Source organism: Alligator mississippiensis, chromosome 6 (genome assembly GCF_030867095.1).
Source record: "Alligator mississippiensis isolate rAllMis1 chromosome 6, rAllMis1, whole genome shotgun sequence".
Lineage (NCBI taxonomy): Eukaryota > Metazoa > Chordata > Crocodylia > Alligatoridae > Alligator > Alligator mississippiensis.
Window position 1 is genome coordinate 30,691,080 of NC_081829.1, and position 20,687 is coordinate 30,711,766.

Genomic DNA, 20,687 nt, shown 5'->3' on the forward strand with positions numbered 1-20,687 from the left:
AATGCACACAAACACCAACAGATTTTCCCTGTGCCTAAAGAAGGGTGTTTGTGCCCAAAAGCTTGCAAAGAACAATTTTTCCAACTATTTAGTTGGTCTAATAAAAGATGCCCCCCCGCCGCCTCCCACCTCCCATGGCCTCTGATCCTCATTGCAAGACATTTGCATTTTCACAGACCTGCATTTTGCATATTAGCTTCTATTTCATACAGGAGAACACAAAACAATAGCAGACTCCCTATGCCCTTAGAGGGCTGTTTGTGCCTAAAAGCTTGCAAAGAACAATTTTTCCCAACTATTCAGTTGGTCTAATAAAAGATATCACATTTACCCAAAGAAATGTGAAATGTGGTGCTGGCCACAGGCAATGACCTTGCGAGGGTGCTACGGGTGCTCGACCACCTGGGTGACAGCGATCATCGCCTGCTGGAATTCACCATCCAGAGCAAGGTGGCAAAAGCCTGCAGCAAGGCAGCAGCCCTGGATTTCAGGAGGGTGGATTTCAATGAGGTAAGAAGAATAGTTGGGGAAGTACTGAGGTCCCGGAGGGGAGGGGAGTCAGGTGTCCAAGAGGAGTGGTCGTTCCTTAAGGAGACGATCCTCCATGCCCAAAGGGAGGTAATCCCAACATGGATCAAAGGGGGCAAGAGGGTGCAAAAGCCCCCATGGCTCACCAAAAGCATCCAGGAACCTCTCCAGCTAAAAAGGAGACATACACCCAATGAAAGGGAGGGGCCATCACCAGGGAGGACTATAACTCGGTTGCTCGGGGCTTCAGGGGGGCAGTCAGGAAGGCCAAGGCAGAGACGGAATTGGGACTAGCTACCCGAATCAAGGAGAACAAGAAGTTCTTTTTTAAATACATAGGGGGCAAAAAGAAGGTACCGAGGCCTCTACAAGACATGCTAGGAAATCTGGTTGTTGCACCAGACAACAAGGCTAACCTATTTAACGATTTCTTTGCCTCCATTTTCCTGAGCAGGGACCAGATCAGCCCATCCGCCGGGACCCCCTGAGGCCCCAGGGGAGGAGCACCCAGGCTTAGGGTCAGTCAGGATCTAGTCAGGGAACTTCTGGAGGTCCTGGACGTATTTAAATCAGCAGGTCCTGACGACCTCCACCCCAGAGTGCTGAGGGAATTAGCAGAGGTCATTGTGGGACTTCTGGCACGGCTTTATGAGCACTCGTGGTGCTCCGGTGTGGTGCCAGAGGACTGGAAAAGGGCCAATGTGGTTCTGATTTTCAAAAAAGGGAGGAAGGAGGACCCAGGGAACTATGGGCTAGTTAGTCTTATCTCGATCCTAGGTAACCTTTTTGAGAGAATTATCCTGGTGCATGTCCATGAGGGGCCAGCAGGGGAGGTTATGCTTATGGGCAACCAACATGGGTTCATTAGAGGCAGGTCCTGTCAGACCAACCTGGTGGCCTTCTATGACTAGGTCACAAAATCCTTAGATGCAGGGGTCGCAGTGGACATAGTCTTTCTGGACTTCAGGAAGGCCTTCGACAGTGTCTCTCACCCCATTCTCATTAAAAAACTAAGGGACTGTGGCGTCAACACCTACACAATCAAATGGGTCACTAACTGGCTGGAGGGCCGCACCCAGAGAGTGGTGATGGATGGGTCATTTTCGAACTGGAGGGATGTGGGCAGTGGGGTCCCCCAGGGCTTGGTCCTCGGACCCGCGCTGTTCAACATCTTCATCAGTGACTTGGACGAGGGGGTAAAAAGCACCCTATTCAAACTTGCTGATGACACTAAGATGTGGAGGGATGTGGGCATGCTAGAAGGGAGGAATAGGCTGCAATTGGACATAGACAGGTTACAGGGGTGGGCAGATGAGAACAGGATGGGTCTGAACACTGACAAGTGCAAGGTGATGCACCTGGGGAGGAAGAACCAGCAGCATACCTACAGGCTGGGGAGCTCCCTTCTTGTCAGTGCAGAGGCAGCAAAGGATCTTGGAGTCATTATTGATGCCAAAATGAACATGGCCTGACAGTGTAGGGATGCAGTCAGGAAGGCCAAACACACCTTGTCATGCATCCACAGAGGCATCTCAAGCAGGTCCAAGGAGGTGATCCTCCCCCTCTATGTGGCACTGGTCAGGCCGCAGTTGGAGTACTGCGTCCAGTTCTGGGCGTCGCACTTCAGGAGGGATGTGGACAGCATTGAGAGGGTTCAGAGGAGGGCCACTCGCATGATCAGGGGGCAGCAGGGCAGGCCCTACGATGAGAGGCTAAGGGACTTGAACCTGTTCAGCCTCCACAAGAGAAGGCTGAGGGGGGATCTAGTGGCCAGTTACAAACTAGTCAGAGGGGACCAGCAGGTCCCTGTTCCCCCGAGCACTACCAGGAGTGGCTAGAAATAACAGTCACAAGCTGGCAGAGGGTAGATTCAGACTAGACATCAGGAGGCGCTACTTCACTGTCAGGGTGGCTAGGATCTGAAACCAACTTCCAAGCGAAGTAGTGCCAGATCCTACCCTGAGGGTCTTTAAGAGGAGGTTAGACAAACACCTTGCTGGGGTCGTTTGACCCCAGTACTTTTTCCTGCCATGGCAGGGGGTCGGACTTGATGATCTGCACAGGTCCCTTCTGACCCTACCAAATATGAAACTATGAAATCTGTCCCCCATTAAAATAGTGTATTTAAGAGTCACCCCTGTACTCTGGAATGCCCCTTCTTTGACCACACCTTCCCCAGTGCACAGATAGTATTTAGTTAGGGATTCCTGATAAACACAGATTCATGCCTTTCCTGTTTACATTATTTGGTAGGGAGTCCCTGAGCCAAGGCAGCAGGTAAAAGCCATATATAGGATTGCACAAGAGAGAAAAATACAGCACATCTAACTGCCATCCATTTACAGGTCATGTGTTAAAATAGAAGAAAACAAGTGAAAAAATTGCACTGCCATTTTTTCTCCTGGGTAAGCAATTGACATAATGACCACTATAGTGGAACCAGGTAGGAAGTCTTGTCTCAGCTGAAGCTGACAAAGCTGCTCCACAGACAAGGTACAGTTTCTTAAATACTCAGTTTCTTTTTTGCTAGAAGCTCTACAGAAACTTTTCTTTGTTTCCATAACAACTGTAGATATCCTAGCCAGTAAAGAAAAAAAAATATTATCAACTACTTCCCTAGAGGTGGATAGAGTGGAGGGGAGTTGAAATCTGTGTTATTTCTAATATTCCAACTGCAAGCAGTGAGCATCTAGCTTCCATTTTGTAAACTGTAATTTTATCCTCTCCCAGCAAATGAAAAAAAGTGTTGAGAAGAGCTGTAAAGTGGCACCTAAAAGAGTTGCTTAGAGAACTGGAGGGCAAGCAAGAGAGAAGAAAATAAAGACACAGTTATTTATGCTATAAGTTTATGGTGAACTATGGCTGGACTGGTAAGAGTTTGTTGCTCTACTTTAGTATTGGAAGGTGGTCGTGTGCATACCATACCACTGAGTGTAATATGAATACCATGATGAGACAATCAAGTCTGGCTATTTTAATAAGATTTAGTCTCAATATCACCATAGTAGACAGCATAAGGTAAAGCATGAAGCTGAAAAAAAAGTGACAAAGAAAAAAGAATATGGACTGCAGTTGAGCAGAAGGTTCAAGCAGAATCTAAAGGAATGCTACTTTACATTTGTTTCCTGAATAAGCTGTACTTGAATATGCAGTATAATAACAAAAACCAAACAATGAATGCAATTCAACAGCAGTAGATTTATGTTTACTTTTAGATAAAAATTTCTACACATCAACATGCTATAGTAACATTCTTGGAAGCTGTTGGGCTTCTTACTATTACTTTGACATAGGCCCTCCCTACCACAACTACCAAACAACTCTTTTTTAAGGAAAAGTCATGTCACACTGACTTGTTACACTGTACAGCTCCTTCTTCAATAAGGCTGTAATGACTGCAACAATACACTGACTAGCTTTATCTTTTACAGTATCTCCTTTCATTACACTATTCAGGGGAACATTTTTCTTTCATTCAAATAATTTTAAAAAAATCATTTGGGAACCAGCAGCAGTCCATAACTAATAGTTCGGTGTTTTAGATTAATTTTGAATGTGACTGAATCTCTTAAGAAATTTTACATCGAATTTAGACCCTTTATTGTAATATAATCTTTATGCCACTTAACACCCATGCCACCACCAACAGGTTGAATATTCTTAAATTGAACGTGCAATTCTGGATTAAATATGAACTCTTTTAGATTGTTAATAAACATTTCAAAAACTTGTTAAAAGCAAATTTCAAAAACTTGTTAAAAGCAACGTTGATACTTACAAGATTAAATCCCATTGACCATACAGGCATTTCCAATACCAATTTTAATGCACCTCTGGGGAAGCAAATGGAAAGCAAATGACACAGGGTTTTAAATAAAGGAAACATGCATTTTAGCCAAAAGAATTGGTTTTCTTGAATCAGCTTTTTTGCAATAAATGAGTTAGTTTATACAATGAACACATGAGAACACCAGGGTTCTGTAGAACAGAGCTACCTGTTTTATTATGGTATTATTTCTAAGAGGAAAGAAAACCTGAAAGGTATTATATGGAAAGAGAGGAGGCTAAAAGAAGTCCTATCTAAAGTAATGATGATGGGTAGCCTTGGTACAAAATTTTAAACAACCCAAGACAATTCTATAATAGGGACATAATTCCGTCAAGCAATTTAAAAATTCTACAAAGGATATCAAGGGTATTGTTTTCATTTATATCTATAGCTCTTGGCATCATCTGCTTTATGCAAAAAGTTTATTATTTTAAAACACTCTTGGTTTTCTTACTCCTACATTCTGGGTGCATCTACATGAGACACTTTACTGCACAGTAGATGAATCTGCACAGTAAAGTATCATTATCTACATGTTCGTGGCACTTACTGTGCAGTAAATTAGTCTACTGCGCAGTTAGCTAGTACCTGTAAATACAAGTACTAGCTAACTGCGCAGTAGACTAATACAGGTACTAGTACCTGAAAATGCAGGTACTAGATTAACTGCACAGTAGTTACTGCACAGTAGCATTCATGTAGATGCTGACTGGGAGCAAACTGGCTCCCGGTCAGCCACACCAGCAGGGGGCCACAAAGGATGGGGGAGTTATCTGTCCCTAATCCTGGTACTACTCAGCTCCCAGCACCCCCAGAAGCTAATCAGCAAAAGATAGCATAGTTCTCTTCCGCCCAGTGCCTTGGCATTGCATGGTTCCTGGCTCTCCACAGGAGCTGGGAGACCAGCAGCTCTGGGACTGGGGAGCACAGGGCTGCCCAGCAGCTGTCTTGCTCCTGGGCTACAGGCTCGCTGGCAGCTGTCCCAGGAATGGAACAGATCTCACCTGGATGGGAATCTGCCTAGCTAGGGGCTCATCGGCAGCTGCCCCAGGAGTGGGACAGCTCTTGGCCCATCTGCTGCTGGGTGGAGATTCCCTGCTGGGCAAGGGGCTCACTGGTAGTTGTGTGTCCCAGTGTGCATGGGGCCAGGAGAGCTCTGCAGGCTGCAGCAGCAGCTATCTCCTGGCCCTGTGTATATCAGGGCCCTTCCTGATGTGCATGGGGCTAGGAGACAGCTGCTAGTGCAGCCGGCAGAATTCTCTTGGCCTGGTGCACATCAGGACTGGCCCCTTTGCCCCCCTTACGCAGAGCAGCCCTGCCCAAGCTAGGGCAGAGCAGGGCAGGAGCAGCCCTGTACCTGGCTGCTCCCATTGGGAGCAGGTTTGCTCCTAATAGGATGCACATGTAGACATGCTCCCCAGCAAGGCTTACTGTGCTGTATTTTACTGTACAGTAAGCCTGTATCAAATTAATAGTGCATGTAGATGCACCCTCTGTTAAACAACAGGTGGGGGAGAATGACAAAACACATCAAGTACATGCTAAGCAACATGGATAGCCTCACCTGATAATCAGAAACTTGGCCAACAGGCTGAGTGAGCAGTTTCTAACATATCTCACCTGACTGCAGTGCTGTATTATTTTATCAGCTCTGAAAAGAACTAGGTCCAGTTAAATTTCAAAGCTACTGGCATATAGAAGGTAGGCTAGTAACAATGTAAGGAGTCTTAATGAGGTGCAAACAACTGAGAAGAAGCTAAAGCAGGCTCCAAGTAACAAACATTAATGAGGTGTGAAATGCTGAGAGCAAGCTGTTCCTGCATTAATTAAGCAGGATTCATTTGATAATATCTTTTATTGGACCAACTACATAGTTGACAGAGATGTTAGACATGCCTTAGGACACTAAGTGCCTTTCCTCAGGTGTAGGAAAGAAGCAGATAGAACTTAAGCTAAATGCCAAGCAGAACAATTACTTTTGTTTAATCCCATTATGTAAATGAAAGTGGTAACAGTCCTCTTACCTTTTGGGTGATCTTACTCTTTTACATAATTAGGTTTCTCCATTTCAGCTGTTCTTTACTTGGTCTGTAACTACTTATGTTAACTTCTCTTTGCTCAACAGGTTTACAGCTCACTTCCCTTCTTAAATGACCACTTTCATTTGCATAAAGGGGTAAACAAAAGTAATGTTCCACTGCATATTTAGCTTAGGCTGTACCTGTTTCTTTACCACATCTACAGCAAGCCACTTTGTGCCCTAAAGCTTGTCTTTGTTGTTGTTGTTCTTCAGCAATCCCTCGCAGTTGATGACGATTGTCTTATGTGTGTGTCCAAAGATGGCTGATGATGCCTATCCAGGATCCTAGACAGACTCTACTGTAGCTCAGACATGTGTTTCCATGTGGTGTGGGTGGCAGTGGATTCTTGATTTTGTCCACAACATGCTGTTTCTACAGCTCCCACTTTTCCATCTCCTGTTGTTGTTGTTGTGAGGTTTCAAAGTACTGAGGTCCCTGAAGCAGACTCTTCTTCCACTTGGAGTGGTCCTGGGTAATAGTCTCCCATGAGTTGACATCTATGTTGCATTTTTTTTAAGTTGACCTTGAGAACATCCCTGAAGTGATTTCTCTGCCCTCCTTCTGAGCATACACCTTGGCTGAGCTGGGAGAAAAAAACTGGCTTTAGGAGTCCAGATGACATGGTAATTTCACAGTTAATCTTCCCTGAAGGTCATTCCACTATCTGCCACCTGTGGACACGCTGGATAGCAGCACAGCTCTGTCCCACAGAAACCTTGTCTTTATATATCTGCCTACTACACGGTGGGTCCAATAAAAGTTATTTCCAAACAAATCATGTTTCATGCATACTCTGTGGGCTACCTTAATTTAAAAAACACTCTAATACTCCTCAATGAATTAGAAGGAAGGTTTACTTTGACTTGAGCAGTGTGTTTAATATTGAAATGAATAGTATTTGACATCTATCTATGCTATGTGAACAACTGAAATGGCTGTCTTCATTATCTGGTCATCTTCTATGGTCTATAAGCAGAACTCCCCCCCCAAAAAGTGCATTTCCACCTGTAAATCTTACAGCACCTTTTCATATTCATTTGTTTATTTTCAAAACCATATCAGGTCATGTCACTAAAATCAAAAGCCAATAAGCTGTCTCATCTAATGAACATTGGCCAACACGTTTCGTACATTTCACAACTGAAGCGTGTTTCCTCTTCAGGGAACACGCAGGGAAAATAAATAATACAAACAGAAGGGAGAAGGTGATAACAATCAAGACGCACTTTGGAAGTAACCTGAGGTTTCACATTTCCGTCTCTGTTGATCACAGCAGGCTTTATACAGTAGCATCTCAGCTTGTGCTTTTGAACTAAGACATCATCTTATACTCTTTTACATAGTACTGCATATTTGTATCTCTTCATTCTGGGCCTCAAGGTGACACAGAACAATGTGCCTTCCAAGTGCTATGGTAATACAAATAATAATGATTGTAACAAAGAAAGATGAAGAGGAAAACAAAATTGAAATGGGAAACAAAGTCAAAGATGTATTTCTTTTCTGTATATTAAAATGTTTCATTTTAAATAAATGTCAGTTACAAAGATATTTAGATCAGTTTAAATAGTACTCCCCTCCATATCCATTATTGTGTAAATGCAGTTAATGAATCTGCTAACCTTTCTAATTAAAAGGGGGGGGGAAGGGGAATTAGCTGTCTAAAAATGGGGAAAATAAACTGATTCTTTAAACTGGCAGTAGATGAACCTAGAAATACACAGCAGAAGAGATTAAAAAGCTTTGAACACACTTTTGCTACACAAAGGAAATCATGTACTAGAAGACCACAGTAATATGGAATACTTTGCACAGTGGTCTGAGATGAAGCTATATTTCTTCATTGGCAGATGGTGCCCTGTGTACTTAGACACCAACCAGAATGTCTGGCCCGATGAAATGTATTTTTTTTTGTCAATAGCTAGTTCCTGCTGCTCAGAACAGTGATAAGCCTCCCTGCACATCTTTGTTTCCTTACACAGATAAGAGACCTACTGTTTACAGATCCAGATATAGGCTTGCAATGATACATATCAAACAAACTTGATCTCTTTCTTTGACAAAGTGACTACTTAGGTGGATGAGGGCAATGCTGTGGATACAGTGTATCTGGACTTTGGGCAGGCTTTTGACAAGGTTCCACACAACCGTCTCATAAACAAATTGGAGAAATGTGGGCTACATAAAACTACTACAAGGTGCATAGATAACTGGCTTAATAGCCACAAGCAAAGGGTAATTATTAACAGGTCCATGTCAGAATGGCAGAAGGTTTCAAGTGGAGTCCCACAGGGATCTCTCCTGGGCCTGGTGATGTTCAAAATGTTTATTAATGATTTGGATGCTGGCATAAAAAAACTTCTTGATGAAGTTTACAGATGATACAAAACTGGGAAGGATTGCAAATACGTTGGAGGACACAAATACAATTCAGAAGGATCCTGACAGATTAAAAAGTTGAGCTAGAGCTAAAAGGATGAAGCTAAATGTGGACAAATGCAAAGGGCTACACCTTGGAAAGAATAATCAAAAACACAAATATAAAATGGGTGACACCTGGCTGGTTGGCAGCACTATGGAAAAAGACTTAGGAGTCTCAGTGCATCACAGACTCAATTCAAGTTTGTAGTGTAATGCAGCCGCACAAAAGGTAAAAGCAATTTTGTGATGCATCAATAGAAGTTTGAAGTGTTAGTGCCTCTCTACTCAGCACTGGTTAGGCTTCAACTGGAGAACTGTGCAGTTCTGAGCTTCACATTTTAAAAGGACATGGAGAAGTTAGGGTCCAGAGGCAGGCAATGAGGGTGATCAAGTGCTTGAAAAGCAAGTCATATGAGGAGAGACTGAAAGAGCTTGTTAGGCATGTTCAACTTGAGGAAAAGGCACTTAAGAAGGATCATGATAGCAGTCTTCAATTACTTGAAGAAGGAAAGTACCTTTTCTCTCTTGCTGCAGAGAGGAGGACACATACTGATGGCTTAAAGTTGCAGCAAAGTTTAGATTTCTTCAGTGTTAGAATAGTGAGGCAGTGGAACAGACTGTTTAGGGAAGTTGTGGACTTTTCATCACTGGAGCTGTTCAAGAGGTTGGACAGTAGCTATGTCTATGTTCTATTATGGATATTTCCCATGCTTCTGGTTTACATTAGTTGCCCTAATCACCCCTACTCCTCCCTTCTGCTACATGTCTCTGGGTGTTTTTAAGCCTTCCTCAGAGGCATAGGGTATTGGCTACAGCCAAGGCAGGAGACTTTGACTGGATAGTGCCAATGCTCCTGCTGGGACTAAAGCCAGAGGTTCCTGGTTACAGGGTCTTGCCCCTTTGCTAAGGGTCAGAGATCAGGAAGGAATTTTACCCCATGGTCAGATTGGTATGGACTGTGGCGGGGTTTGCTTTCCTCTGTAGCAGACAGCATGGCCCTCTACTTGGACCTATTGAGCATATAGTGACAACATTTCATAGAAGCAAGACATTGGCTGGCATGGTTCCCCTGCTTTACCTGTGACAGGTTAAGTGTTAGGTCTACATTGTGTCAGGGTTGATGATAGTTTTATGTAGAGTTTAGAATATGGACTGTATAGGATAGTTTAGATACGGACGATCCTGCCTCAAGAAGGGGGTTGGACTAGATGACTCCTGGAGATCCTTTCCAGTTCTACCTCTTTATGATCTCACTCACATGCATACACACAAAATTTTGGTAGGAAATCTATGTATTTCAAAGTTTTTCAATTTTTGTTTGAAATACAGTACTTCATTTAGTTTTGATTCAAACTAAAAATGTAATTTTGGGGAAAAGTTTTGGTTTCCTCTTCCATTTTCTTAGTTCCCCCCTCCATTTTGATTGGGGTGGAAGGAAACTCAAAAAACCAAAAAAGTAAGTATAATTTTTATTTCAATTCAAGTATTTTTTTCACTTCGTGTTAATGAAAAGTAAAACATTCAGAAAAAATAATGTCTTTCAAAATGCTCATAGAAAATTACTTTTTTATCAGGTGTATTGACAGTATACAGGAACTTTGCCATTCTATAGTTTGGAATCCCTTCTAAGGAAATTTCATGAACAGTCATTACATGGTTAAAACATGCCTTGCTGCAGTTTTTGCAGCAAACTAGGAAGCAGTAGAACAGAAATGATATTCTCTGTTTCTACAGAAGTTCTGTTGATTTGATCAGGAAATTATTTTCCCATCCCAGGAAAATTTTCAAGGAATTGAACTTTAAAATGTCATGTTTTCCAATCAAAATTCCAATAAAAATGTAATTTCAGGCTAATTGAAATGTTTTCTTTCAACATTTTTAAAGGTTTAATTTCAATGTTAACCTCTGGGAAAAATAATATCACAGTATTATTAACTGACCTTCTTAGCTTACATTAAAAAAAAAACAAGTGACCCCCCCCACAACTTTTTGATGATTTTGAAAGACATCAGCAAACATTGTATTATGTCCACGAGATTTTTTTTCCCCAAAAGAAGTTGATCAAAACTGACTGTCATGATCAGTTCCAGTTCTGAATCAAAATTTCCCATCTCCCCCGCTCCCAAATCTTCTCCCCCCAAACAAAAACAAACAATAAATCCTACAAATTGTTGGAAAAATTCCAAATGGCTTTAACAGCTGCAAGACTGGGGAAGTCCTCTGATCTAGATTTTTAAGGTAACCTCTTTTGTGCAGTCTATTAACCCTTGCCTAATAAGAAATATCTATGAAATTTTTCAAGTAAAATACTGTTTCAAGCAAAAACATACAAAAGATACTTCATGAAGTTTTCAAGAAAAAGCTGAAAGCTAAACTACAGTTGGGTTTAACAGGAGTAAATCCAAAGAATATTCAATTTAGCTGCCTCAGTAGTACTCTGCAGCAATTTACTTCCACTGCCCAGGTAAGACAATAACAAAACCATATTTTTCTATGAAAAGAAAATGTTAATCAAGCTCTACTTTATGCTGATGTTTATACTACACTTTGCTAACTTATCTCCTTCACTTCCTAAATAAATTCAGACATCAGTTATACAACAGCTTTCAGATGTTCATGCACTAAAAATCAGTTATGACTCTGCTTCTCGAGACATTGCTCAGTGGACCACTTCCTAAAGGCTATTTAATAGTGAACGTGCAAGATTGATTTTCATTTAAAGCCTGGCCTACAATGTGAAAGGTAATATAATTTATTTAGTTACAGCTTTCCCTCATCTAATTTTGATTCTCAACAGCACTAGAAGGCCATTGGCTTCTTTTTTAATGGAACAGAAATTTCTACACTTAAACAAAAACTAGTAATTCATGTGTGATTCAAAATATTTTCCTACAAATATTTTTTATGATAATATCATACTTGGTTCAGCCATGTTCATTTCCCAAAAATATTTTAAGGAACATGTCACTGGGCTGAACTGTTCATGGAAAGTTAATACTACCAGAAGGTTAATTAATAGTGACATTAGAAACACATTTCTGTGAACCACATAGCACCCATCAAGGTTCTGAAATATGTGACATGCATATGTCCAAGTAAACTTAATGCATCTTGAATTCTGAACTGATTATTCACTAAAGCACTCTGTGCTAGTCCAGCTAAACTTAGGTACATGAAAAAGTTACCATCCCGAGTAGATGACAACCATCTTAAAATAGCCATGCGGGACAAGTCTGTCCCCAAACCTCAAACAGAGTCTCTCTAACAACAGATAACCTAATTCCTATTTTCACCAAGGCACTAAATTTTGCTCTGGACCCAGATGCCACTTGTACCCCCTCATTAATATAGACTATATCATCAGTGAACAAGTAACATGGATTATCATGACCAAGGTTCAATCATTTGCTCTTCTACTAACTATATACACCATCACCATTTTACAGTGACCCTTGGCTGACTACAGCTGAGACTATCCCTAAGTGCAAGAATGAATGCTGATCTGACATCAGTTGCAGCAAGACACACAAGCCTGCATTGGAATACTCTACTCTCCCTGGACATTCGATCACAAATATCAACGTGGCTGTTCACAGACAACAGAATTGTAAAAACCAACTTGAACAGGAAACTGAGGAACAAGAAATCATCCACAAATTTGGTTGCATAAAGTATGGTTTAAACCAGTGGTGTTCAACCTCTGGTCCACAGGCAACATCCAGCCTGTGGATCTCCCCATGGGTCTGAACATTTGATGGTAGGCAAGTGATGACACTGTTATTAGCCATTCTCCTGTTGTCAAATTTCTGGACCCAGTGGGGATAGGGGGAGCTCTATGGGCTGGATGAAGTGTCCCTGAGCACTAGATGACACCAGGAAACAGCTGGATCTGGTACACAGGGTCATGCCAGCACATGGCTGGATCCAGCACAGGGTGAGGGGTAATGTTGGGATGTGAATAGATTTGGCACATAAACCCAGAAAGTTGATCACTATTGCTCTAAACCAAGTCTATGAATTCTTATCCCATTACCTAGGTTATGTTTTGTAAACAATTGAGGGGCATAGGGGTAAACATTTTTGTCTTTCTCTCTCCTAGCTACCTAGCTTCTCCCTGCAGTGCCCCCTTTTTTCCCCCTCCCTCTTCCACTGATTTATTTTTTGATGCTCTGCTTCCTGCAGTCCCTTCACAGCATCTGAGGAAGCGAAATGCTGTTCATGAGAGCTTATGCATCTTGGATTTAATTAATTGATAACGTACAAATTGACCCTGCCATATGCCTAGAGATCATGCATTGGAAATATACTCTTGCTTGCATGGGACAATGTTATACTTAAAATATAAAAACTTAATAAAATTACCAATTACCATAATTGAAAAAAGGCTCTCCTAATGCCTTAATGATATTGATTAACACCGAGTGCTCCATTTTTACACTTCATTCTTAATACAAGATTGTTTGCATTTATGATGATATCCACCCCTGCCCAGAGGACATAAGGATAAAATCTGTGATCCACTTCAGAATTTAAGTGGGGCATAGTTCTTTAGACAAGAGTCCTGCTCTGGGGTTAATTTCTTCCTTGATGAACACATTATCTCATGCAAAGAAATGCATCAAAAAATGACCAGGAAAGAATCAGGGCTTTAAGATTTTGCCACATTTATTGTAGAGAATGTCAAGAAAGTATATGAAAAAAAAATCAATACAGCATTTTTCATAAAGTGATTGATATGTCAGTCTCACACAGAGAAGGTCAGTGCTAAATCTAAAAGCAATATCATATAGGCAGTCAGGCTAGGGACAGAACTCACACATAAACCGGTATAAGCAATTGGAAACCAGTTCAAATCTGTAACATAACAGAAGTTTGGTTCACATAAACTGCTTTCAAAATGGCCAGAACTGGTGTAAAATGAACCTAGATGGATGTAGTATCAGACTTAACTGATTCAGGTTAAGGGTCCCAGATCCCCTTAAGATTCAAGTTAACTCACAGTCCCCCAGCATCCCAGAATGCTTTGCATCTCCCCTGTAAATCCCGCCTTGCAGGCTAAGCGGACTAGCCTTACCCCAAGATGTGTGCTCCACCTGAGCAGGGAGTCATGCTCTAGCCTCCCCCATTCCTCTCCTGGCTTCTGGCTTGGGCCACTGCAGGCATGTGGCAGCATTTCCAGAATCACTTGCTTATCAATTCAATCTACACAGCTTAGACTAACCTGCAAAGATTCAATCCATTCAAGCCTCAGCTTTTTTAATGATTTGTATTTAGCTTTGGAGAAGATGGGTTCCACAGGTTAATAAGCCAGCAAGCAGAATCAACTGATGTTAAGTGTGAAAGAATTGTCCAAATAAAATGTCCATTTTAAATTTACCTGCGGTGATGATCCTTATGGAGTAAGTGCAGATCATACCACAGATGTCTGCAGCTTTAATGGGGTAGCAGTTTTTAAATATTTGAAAAGATGCAATAACAAAGAGAGTGAACGACTGCTCTCCATTGCCCTGTCAGGCATGGCACAGGAAATTGGTTTAAGCTATATGTGACACCCTAACCCTGAATTCAGTTAGATACGGATTTGAGACATGCTCCTGAAATGTTCTCACACCTTTAGGGGTGCCCTTCAGCCCAAACCATCTTTCTGCAGTCTGTTCCTTGACCACTAAGACCAGGCTAAGATGTTCCAAGAGTCACTTCCCTGACCTACGGCACCTCATCTCTGCAGCTGTCCCATTCAAGCAAAGCTGGCCTTAGAGGTGGGTGATGCGGACAACTACCTAGGGCACTGTACTTAGGAAGGTGCCGGGGGGGAGGGGAGGGGTACCACATACCCACACACACCACCGTTCTATCCCCACCTCAGCTGATCTCTGCTTCCCTGCCTCCAGCAGCTGTTCAGGAGAAGCTGGGCTGGGCAGTGAAGCATGCAGGTGATGGGGCCAGGGAAACACCCACAGCACTGCGGACTGATATGGGGACAAGGTCACCACCCCAAGCAGCTGTGCTGCTCCTGCCCCTCTTCCTCCTGGCTGGGGGTGTCCATATAACTGCGCTGGGGATCTCCCGATCACTCCCAGCCTCAGCAATGATGAGGCACATGGGCAGTGGCACATCCAGGAAAGCAAACAAACATGCTTTCCCTGTGCTTGAAGAATGGCGTTTGTGCCCAAAACTTGAACAATTTTTCCAAGTATTTAATTGACCTAATAAAAGATATCACATCTACCCAGACAACCTTGTCTGCCAATTCTTCATGATTACTTCTCTAAGCCATCTAGGCTTTGATCCTTGCTCAGGTTAGGTACAGACATTCAAAAAGCCCAAGGTGGAATCAATCTAAACTATGCAGTTTTCTGTAAACTATGCCACTTACAGAAAACTGCATAGTTTAGATTGAAGAGAACACGCATTTGCCCTTTGGTCGGGGGGAGATGGGCAAATCTTACACTAGATTCTGTCACTTTTAAATCAGTCTATGGGCATTTACACACATGCTCCAAGAGTGGTGGGGGGGACTGCACTTTAATTAGAGCAGCTCTGAGAGCCACACTGATGAAAGTGCCCAGAGCATCTCGTGTATCAGTATCCCTGAGCTGAAAAATGGCAACAGAGGCACTTTACCCAAAACTCATCAAACAAGGTTTAATTAAAGCACCCCTGCTGCCATTTTTCAACATGGGGATGCTGATACATGAGACTCTGGAGTCTGCTGGAGTGCAGCAATTACCACGCTCCAGCAGACTCAGTTAATCTGGGCCAGGTACTGTCATCACTGTCAGTCTACAAGCCCCAAAAATGTCTTTTTTCCCCTCCCCCTAGCAATAGTTTTAAAGCAGAAGATGCTCAGAAAACAAGGAAAATAATAGTTCAAATATTACAATCCTTATCTTAGGTCCCTATTGCAAGAATATAGGGCAGAATCCCCAAATTAGCAATGAAGGGCAAAATTCTCCTTTCAGTTATGTCAATGAAATGCTATTTAGCCCACTGGCTTCACAGGGGTTGCGTAACTTTAAGCCTGTTGGAGAATGTAAAACATCTAGGTTCTAAATCAAGCATAACACTGCAAGCACAGGAGCTAATCCAAAGACTTCTTGTGACTTCCGTGGACTTCAAAAGGAGGCCCAGAGGATTGCATATCAAGTAACCCAACTATAAAATTAGCTAACTGATCTTGAGTGCAACTTCCCAGGTTTACACTAAATGGTGTACATTTAATGATGCATTATATAATTTCAGTTTCTGACTCATAGTTCCATTTGGTTAAACTGGGTTAGCATATTACATAGCAAGTTTTTCTGAGCACATAAAAAAAGATATAAAATCCACATACTTTTGTGGCAACTAAGTTAGTTCACACTGAACATGTAATTTGTGTCCTGTTCTACAGATCCTACCTGAATGTAAAAAAACATACTTGCTGAGCCTGCTTATCAATCCAAACTCCAGTTCTACAGGCACATTTTGCTTTACAATATTGGACATTCCTGGATAGGTAGTAAAAGCACAAACTGAAGAGTGCCAAATTCTGAGCACCATTAACTGGTGCAAAATTATGCCACAAAAAATACTTGCCTGAGCTGGAAACCCCTCCCCACCCAAAAAGAACCCAGTTTCTATTGCAGCAGACATGGACTTTCATATCTCTGTCTCAATTACTTCTTTCACAATGACAACCAGTCTGCCTTTTTTTTTTTTTTCCCAAAAGAGAAATAATGAGGGGAGAAAGTTACCAGTCTGGCAGAGTTGATTAGCAAAACAACAGAGCAAAACAAGAAAATTCACATGAACAATTACTCTTTTTAAATAAGAATGCAAGAAATCACTGAAAACTCACAAGAACTCTGCCAGTTAAAGTCTGGGCAGATATCATCACTCCTGCCCAGTCTTTTACAGAGGTCATCCAGCCCACTTCTGCTGCCACAGTCTCTTCTTTTTCATCCGTAGGTTTGCAGGTGCCATCAGCCTGGGTGTCCCCACTGCCATTAATTTTCTGGGCTTCCTGCAGAGTAAAGGTTTAGAACATTTAGGTATGTAAAAGTAACAGTTTAACAGCTAGAGCCAATTAAAGCACTAGTTCAGAGTTGTAATTAAAATTCTCCAGCTAGTAAATATGCAAATCACTGCTCTCTGCTAGCTCAAATTGACTTGGTTACATGTTCATGAGTCTATTGACCAAAGATTCAGGGTTCCATCCCTAGTTTTGTGTGCTATGCATTGGCAGTTATGATGTCTAATTACAGTGCCACATATTCATATATTTATTATACACCCATACAGTGCAATCTAAAGTTAATTCAAATAGGTGCATAAAAATGCGACTATAAATTATATAATTTTTTAATTTACAATCTCTTGAATTAATTTGCTGAATAAACCTACACTTAGAAGTGTAATGTAACAAAACAATAATTATCAAGAGCAAGAGAAACAAAACACAGCTGAGAATCGTCAGGAAACTCATGTACTATCAGTAAACCCTTGCTTCAATGGAGGTATGTGCTTTAATATATATGATATATCACAGGAACTCCTCTGTCTGCAAGTGCTGGCCTGTATGGAGCTCAGAGATCAAAATTAAAGAGGAGTTTGATCAACACTAAGCAGACTGATGAGTCGCACACTGGAGTTCATATTTGCTGTTGGTGGATAATGAAGTAAAAATGCCATACTCCTTCAACCGGCTTCTGTGTGCAAAAGTCAAGGATACTAAAGAGGAGTCAAAAGGAAAGGACAGACAAAGCTAGCTTAGATTGTAATGCATTATTTAGAAACAGACCATGTGCAAAGTATCATGATGTGTCACAAGCCTGCCTTTGGTGACAGCAGACCAATACAATACTAATGACTTCCTGATAATCTGACAAACTATGCTGGACAAACAATGTAAAAGTGAGGCAGCAGAACTCTGTCCTCTTATATACTGATCAGCTTCGCTCTCTGTAACCTACATGGAAGCTGAGGGCACTTGGCACGAAGCAGGAAGGCACAAACACCTTGAAAGATCACATTTTAAAAACACTCTATGTTTTCTACCAGTCCCTTTGAGAATTTACCACAACTGAAGGTATGCAACTGGTGAAGATGGTGATGAGTAGGAAACCACACCTGACATGATGCACAGTGGTACTGTTAAGACTTTGTGCATATTATGAAGCATATGCCCAAAGGTATTTCCTGACAGGCATAACTGAACTAATACAGCAATTATATGGGATTTGTGAACAAAGAACATTACAGGAAAACTAACAAAATAGCTTGAAGCCAGTTATTTTTCCAGAATCTCACAGCTTTGCATCTCAATTAACTAACTAACCTAACTAATTTAAATGTATATTGCCCTTTTTGTTATACCTCGTTCTAAGGGGTGTCCCCAAAAATTGGACCAGTTTTTCTAATATTAATAATTATAATTTTAAAAGTACTGGATAAGTAAACATCTGGGAAAAATAAAAGCTACTTTTCTTTTCATTTGCATATCTGGACCTTATACACTGATAAATGTGGATAGGATGAATCAGACCTTGCAATCAGGATTTAAGGCACTATACAGATTTACACACACACAATCCACAGAAATAAACAAACTTTTGAATAATAACTGCTATTGAGGCACAGACATTTGCTTAGGATTCAATACTGGCCAGGGGAACTAATGACCTATGGCATTGCCAAGACAACTTAGTCAACTTATATGAAATGTATTTTTCCAAAAATAATATTTTTATTGTAAAACAGGAAAGAAAAAAAATCTAATAATTTAGATTTTTTCTGAATGGATTGGTGATGGAAAAATATACGGAACTTCAGTTAACCCAACTAGTTCTCCTTTCATCTTAAAGGTAGAGTAATACCACAGAATAAAGATTCTAAAAAATACTGTTGTCATTGATAGATCTTGGAGGGAGCAGGGGAAGGGGAGGGGTCATGTCATTGTTTTCAAATGAAATTACATATTTCCATTCAGAGGTAAATTAAGGATAAAATGTATATCGTGAACTCTGAAAGTAATGGCTAGCAGAGAACTAAAGGTTCCATTTTTCTGAATGGATTCGTGACAGCATGAACTGGATACCTCAAGAAAAAAATATACTGGACTTCAGCTAACCCAAGTCTGGCAACAAAAATGGTTTGAGGGCTGGGGCACTTGACTTATGAGGAGAGGCTGAGGAAACTGGATTTATTTAGTTTGGAGAAGAGAAGACCGAGAGGGGATTTGATAGCAGCCTTTAACTACCCGACTGTTTGTTCCAAACAAGGTTGCTTCCAAGCTGCGCACATGTGCGGCCATGCACAATAAAAAATCTTGTCATGCAGTAACTTTTTAATGCGACACATCCACCTGGAGAGGAGCTGGGCTGCAGTTTCCTGTAAACTTTGGGCACGGAGCACAACAGAGGCACAGGGCTGGCACAGGATGCTTACCGGTGGTAAGTTACCGCTCAGCTGCTCAGGGGCCACTCTGCTCTGCTCCTCACTCCTCCACTCCATTCCTCACTGCACTGGCATCCCTACGTGGAGGGAGAGCAGTGCGGGGCAGACAGTATCTTCTCCCCAAGGCGAGGCAGGGGCAGGGGCTGGGGCAGAGCCGGGAACCACATGGCCGCCGGGGACTGCTCCGCTCCCCAGCCCCTTTGAGCAAGCTTTGCTCTGAGCCCTGACGCCATGTACCTCCCCAGCCCAGGGTGGTTGGAGGAATGGAGAACCTGCCTTGTGATAGGAGATTGGTGGGTCATAGCCCCAGGCTTCAGGACTTCTGCGGGTCACCTGAAGGAGCAAGGAAGAGCTTGACCTTCTTAGCTTTAAGCCCTGGACATTGGCCACAGCCAGAGGTGGGAGATTGGCTGGGAGAGGGGGTGTTGGTGCCCCCTGAGGTATTAAGAGACCTCCCAGGTGCAAGGACTGTGGGGGTTTTGCCTGCCTCTAGCATGGGGTATGGTCAGCTGTCTAGGTCTGTTTGAACACACCTTGCCCAAGAAACGCCCTGCCACTGCCATGGCAAAGGTCTCAGTGCTCCTGTTGAGTGTCCTGCTTCCATCCTGTGGCCCACAGTAGGGTTTTGGGGCAGGGTCTGCCCCGGATCTACCATGTGCAAAAGGGGCTGGAGTTGATGTTGTGGACCCCTTTGCACAGTTATCTGCCACCATGAGCAGGGGCCCCGCCTGGGATTTCCCAGGAGGTCTCTTCTAGTCTTATGTTTCTGAATGCAGGCATTCCCCTGGTCCAGCTTCCAAAGAGGAACCACTGAGAAATGAAGAGCTGAGAGCCTCACCCTAACTGTACCAGCAAACTCGGACGGGCTTACAGGTAGACACTGATACTCTGACCCACTGGGAAGCTTTGGCCGAGCTATTGGGGCAGACCGAAGCGGAGCGCTCATGCACCAAAGCGACACACTTATGGATCACTACACCTTAGAGGGAACATTGGTTCCAAAGAGGATGGAGCTGGACTGTTCTCAGTGGTGATAGATGACAGAAAAAGGACCAATGGTCTCAAGTTGCAGCAAGGGAGGTTTAGGTTGGATATTAGGAAAAACTCTCTTACTAGGAGGGTGGTGAAGTACTGGAACAGGTTACCTGGAGAGGTGGTAGAATCTCCATCCTTGGACATTTTTAAAGCCCTGTTCAACAAAGCCCAGGCTGGAATGATCTAATTAGGGATGGTCCTGTTTTGAGTAGGGGGTTGGACTAGATAACCTCCTAAGGTCCCTTCCAACCCTAATTTTCTATGATTCTATGAATGGGGCACTACACAGGAGGATTTAATACAAAGTTTAAAAAAAAACCTAAATGGAAATCAAATCAGTAATAAATAATATTTAT

General features: G+C 42.3%; 1 protein-coding gene across 9 annotated transcripts in view; it reads right to left on the reverse strand.

The window, feature by feature from the left end:
- Positions 1–20,687, reverse strand: part of KCNMA1 (potassium calcium-activated channel subfamily M alpha 1) — a 1,011,367-nt gene that overhangs the window by 755,860 nt on the left and 234,820 nt on the right. For all 9 annotated transcript variants that reach the window (XM_059729759.1, XM_059729758.1, XM_059729760.1 and 6 more), the window contains one exon: positions 16,700–16,864. In XM_059729759.1, coding sequence (XP_059585742.1) covers positions 16,700–16,864 — 165 coding nt within the window. The remainder of the gene's footprint in view (positions 1–16,699; positions 16,865–20,687) is intronic.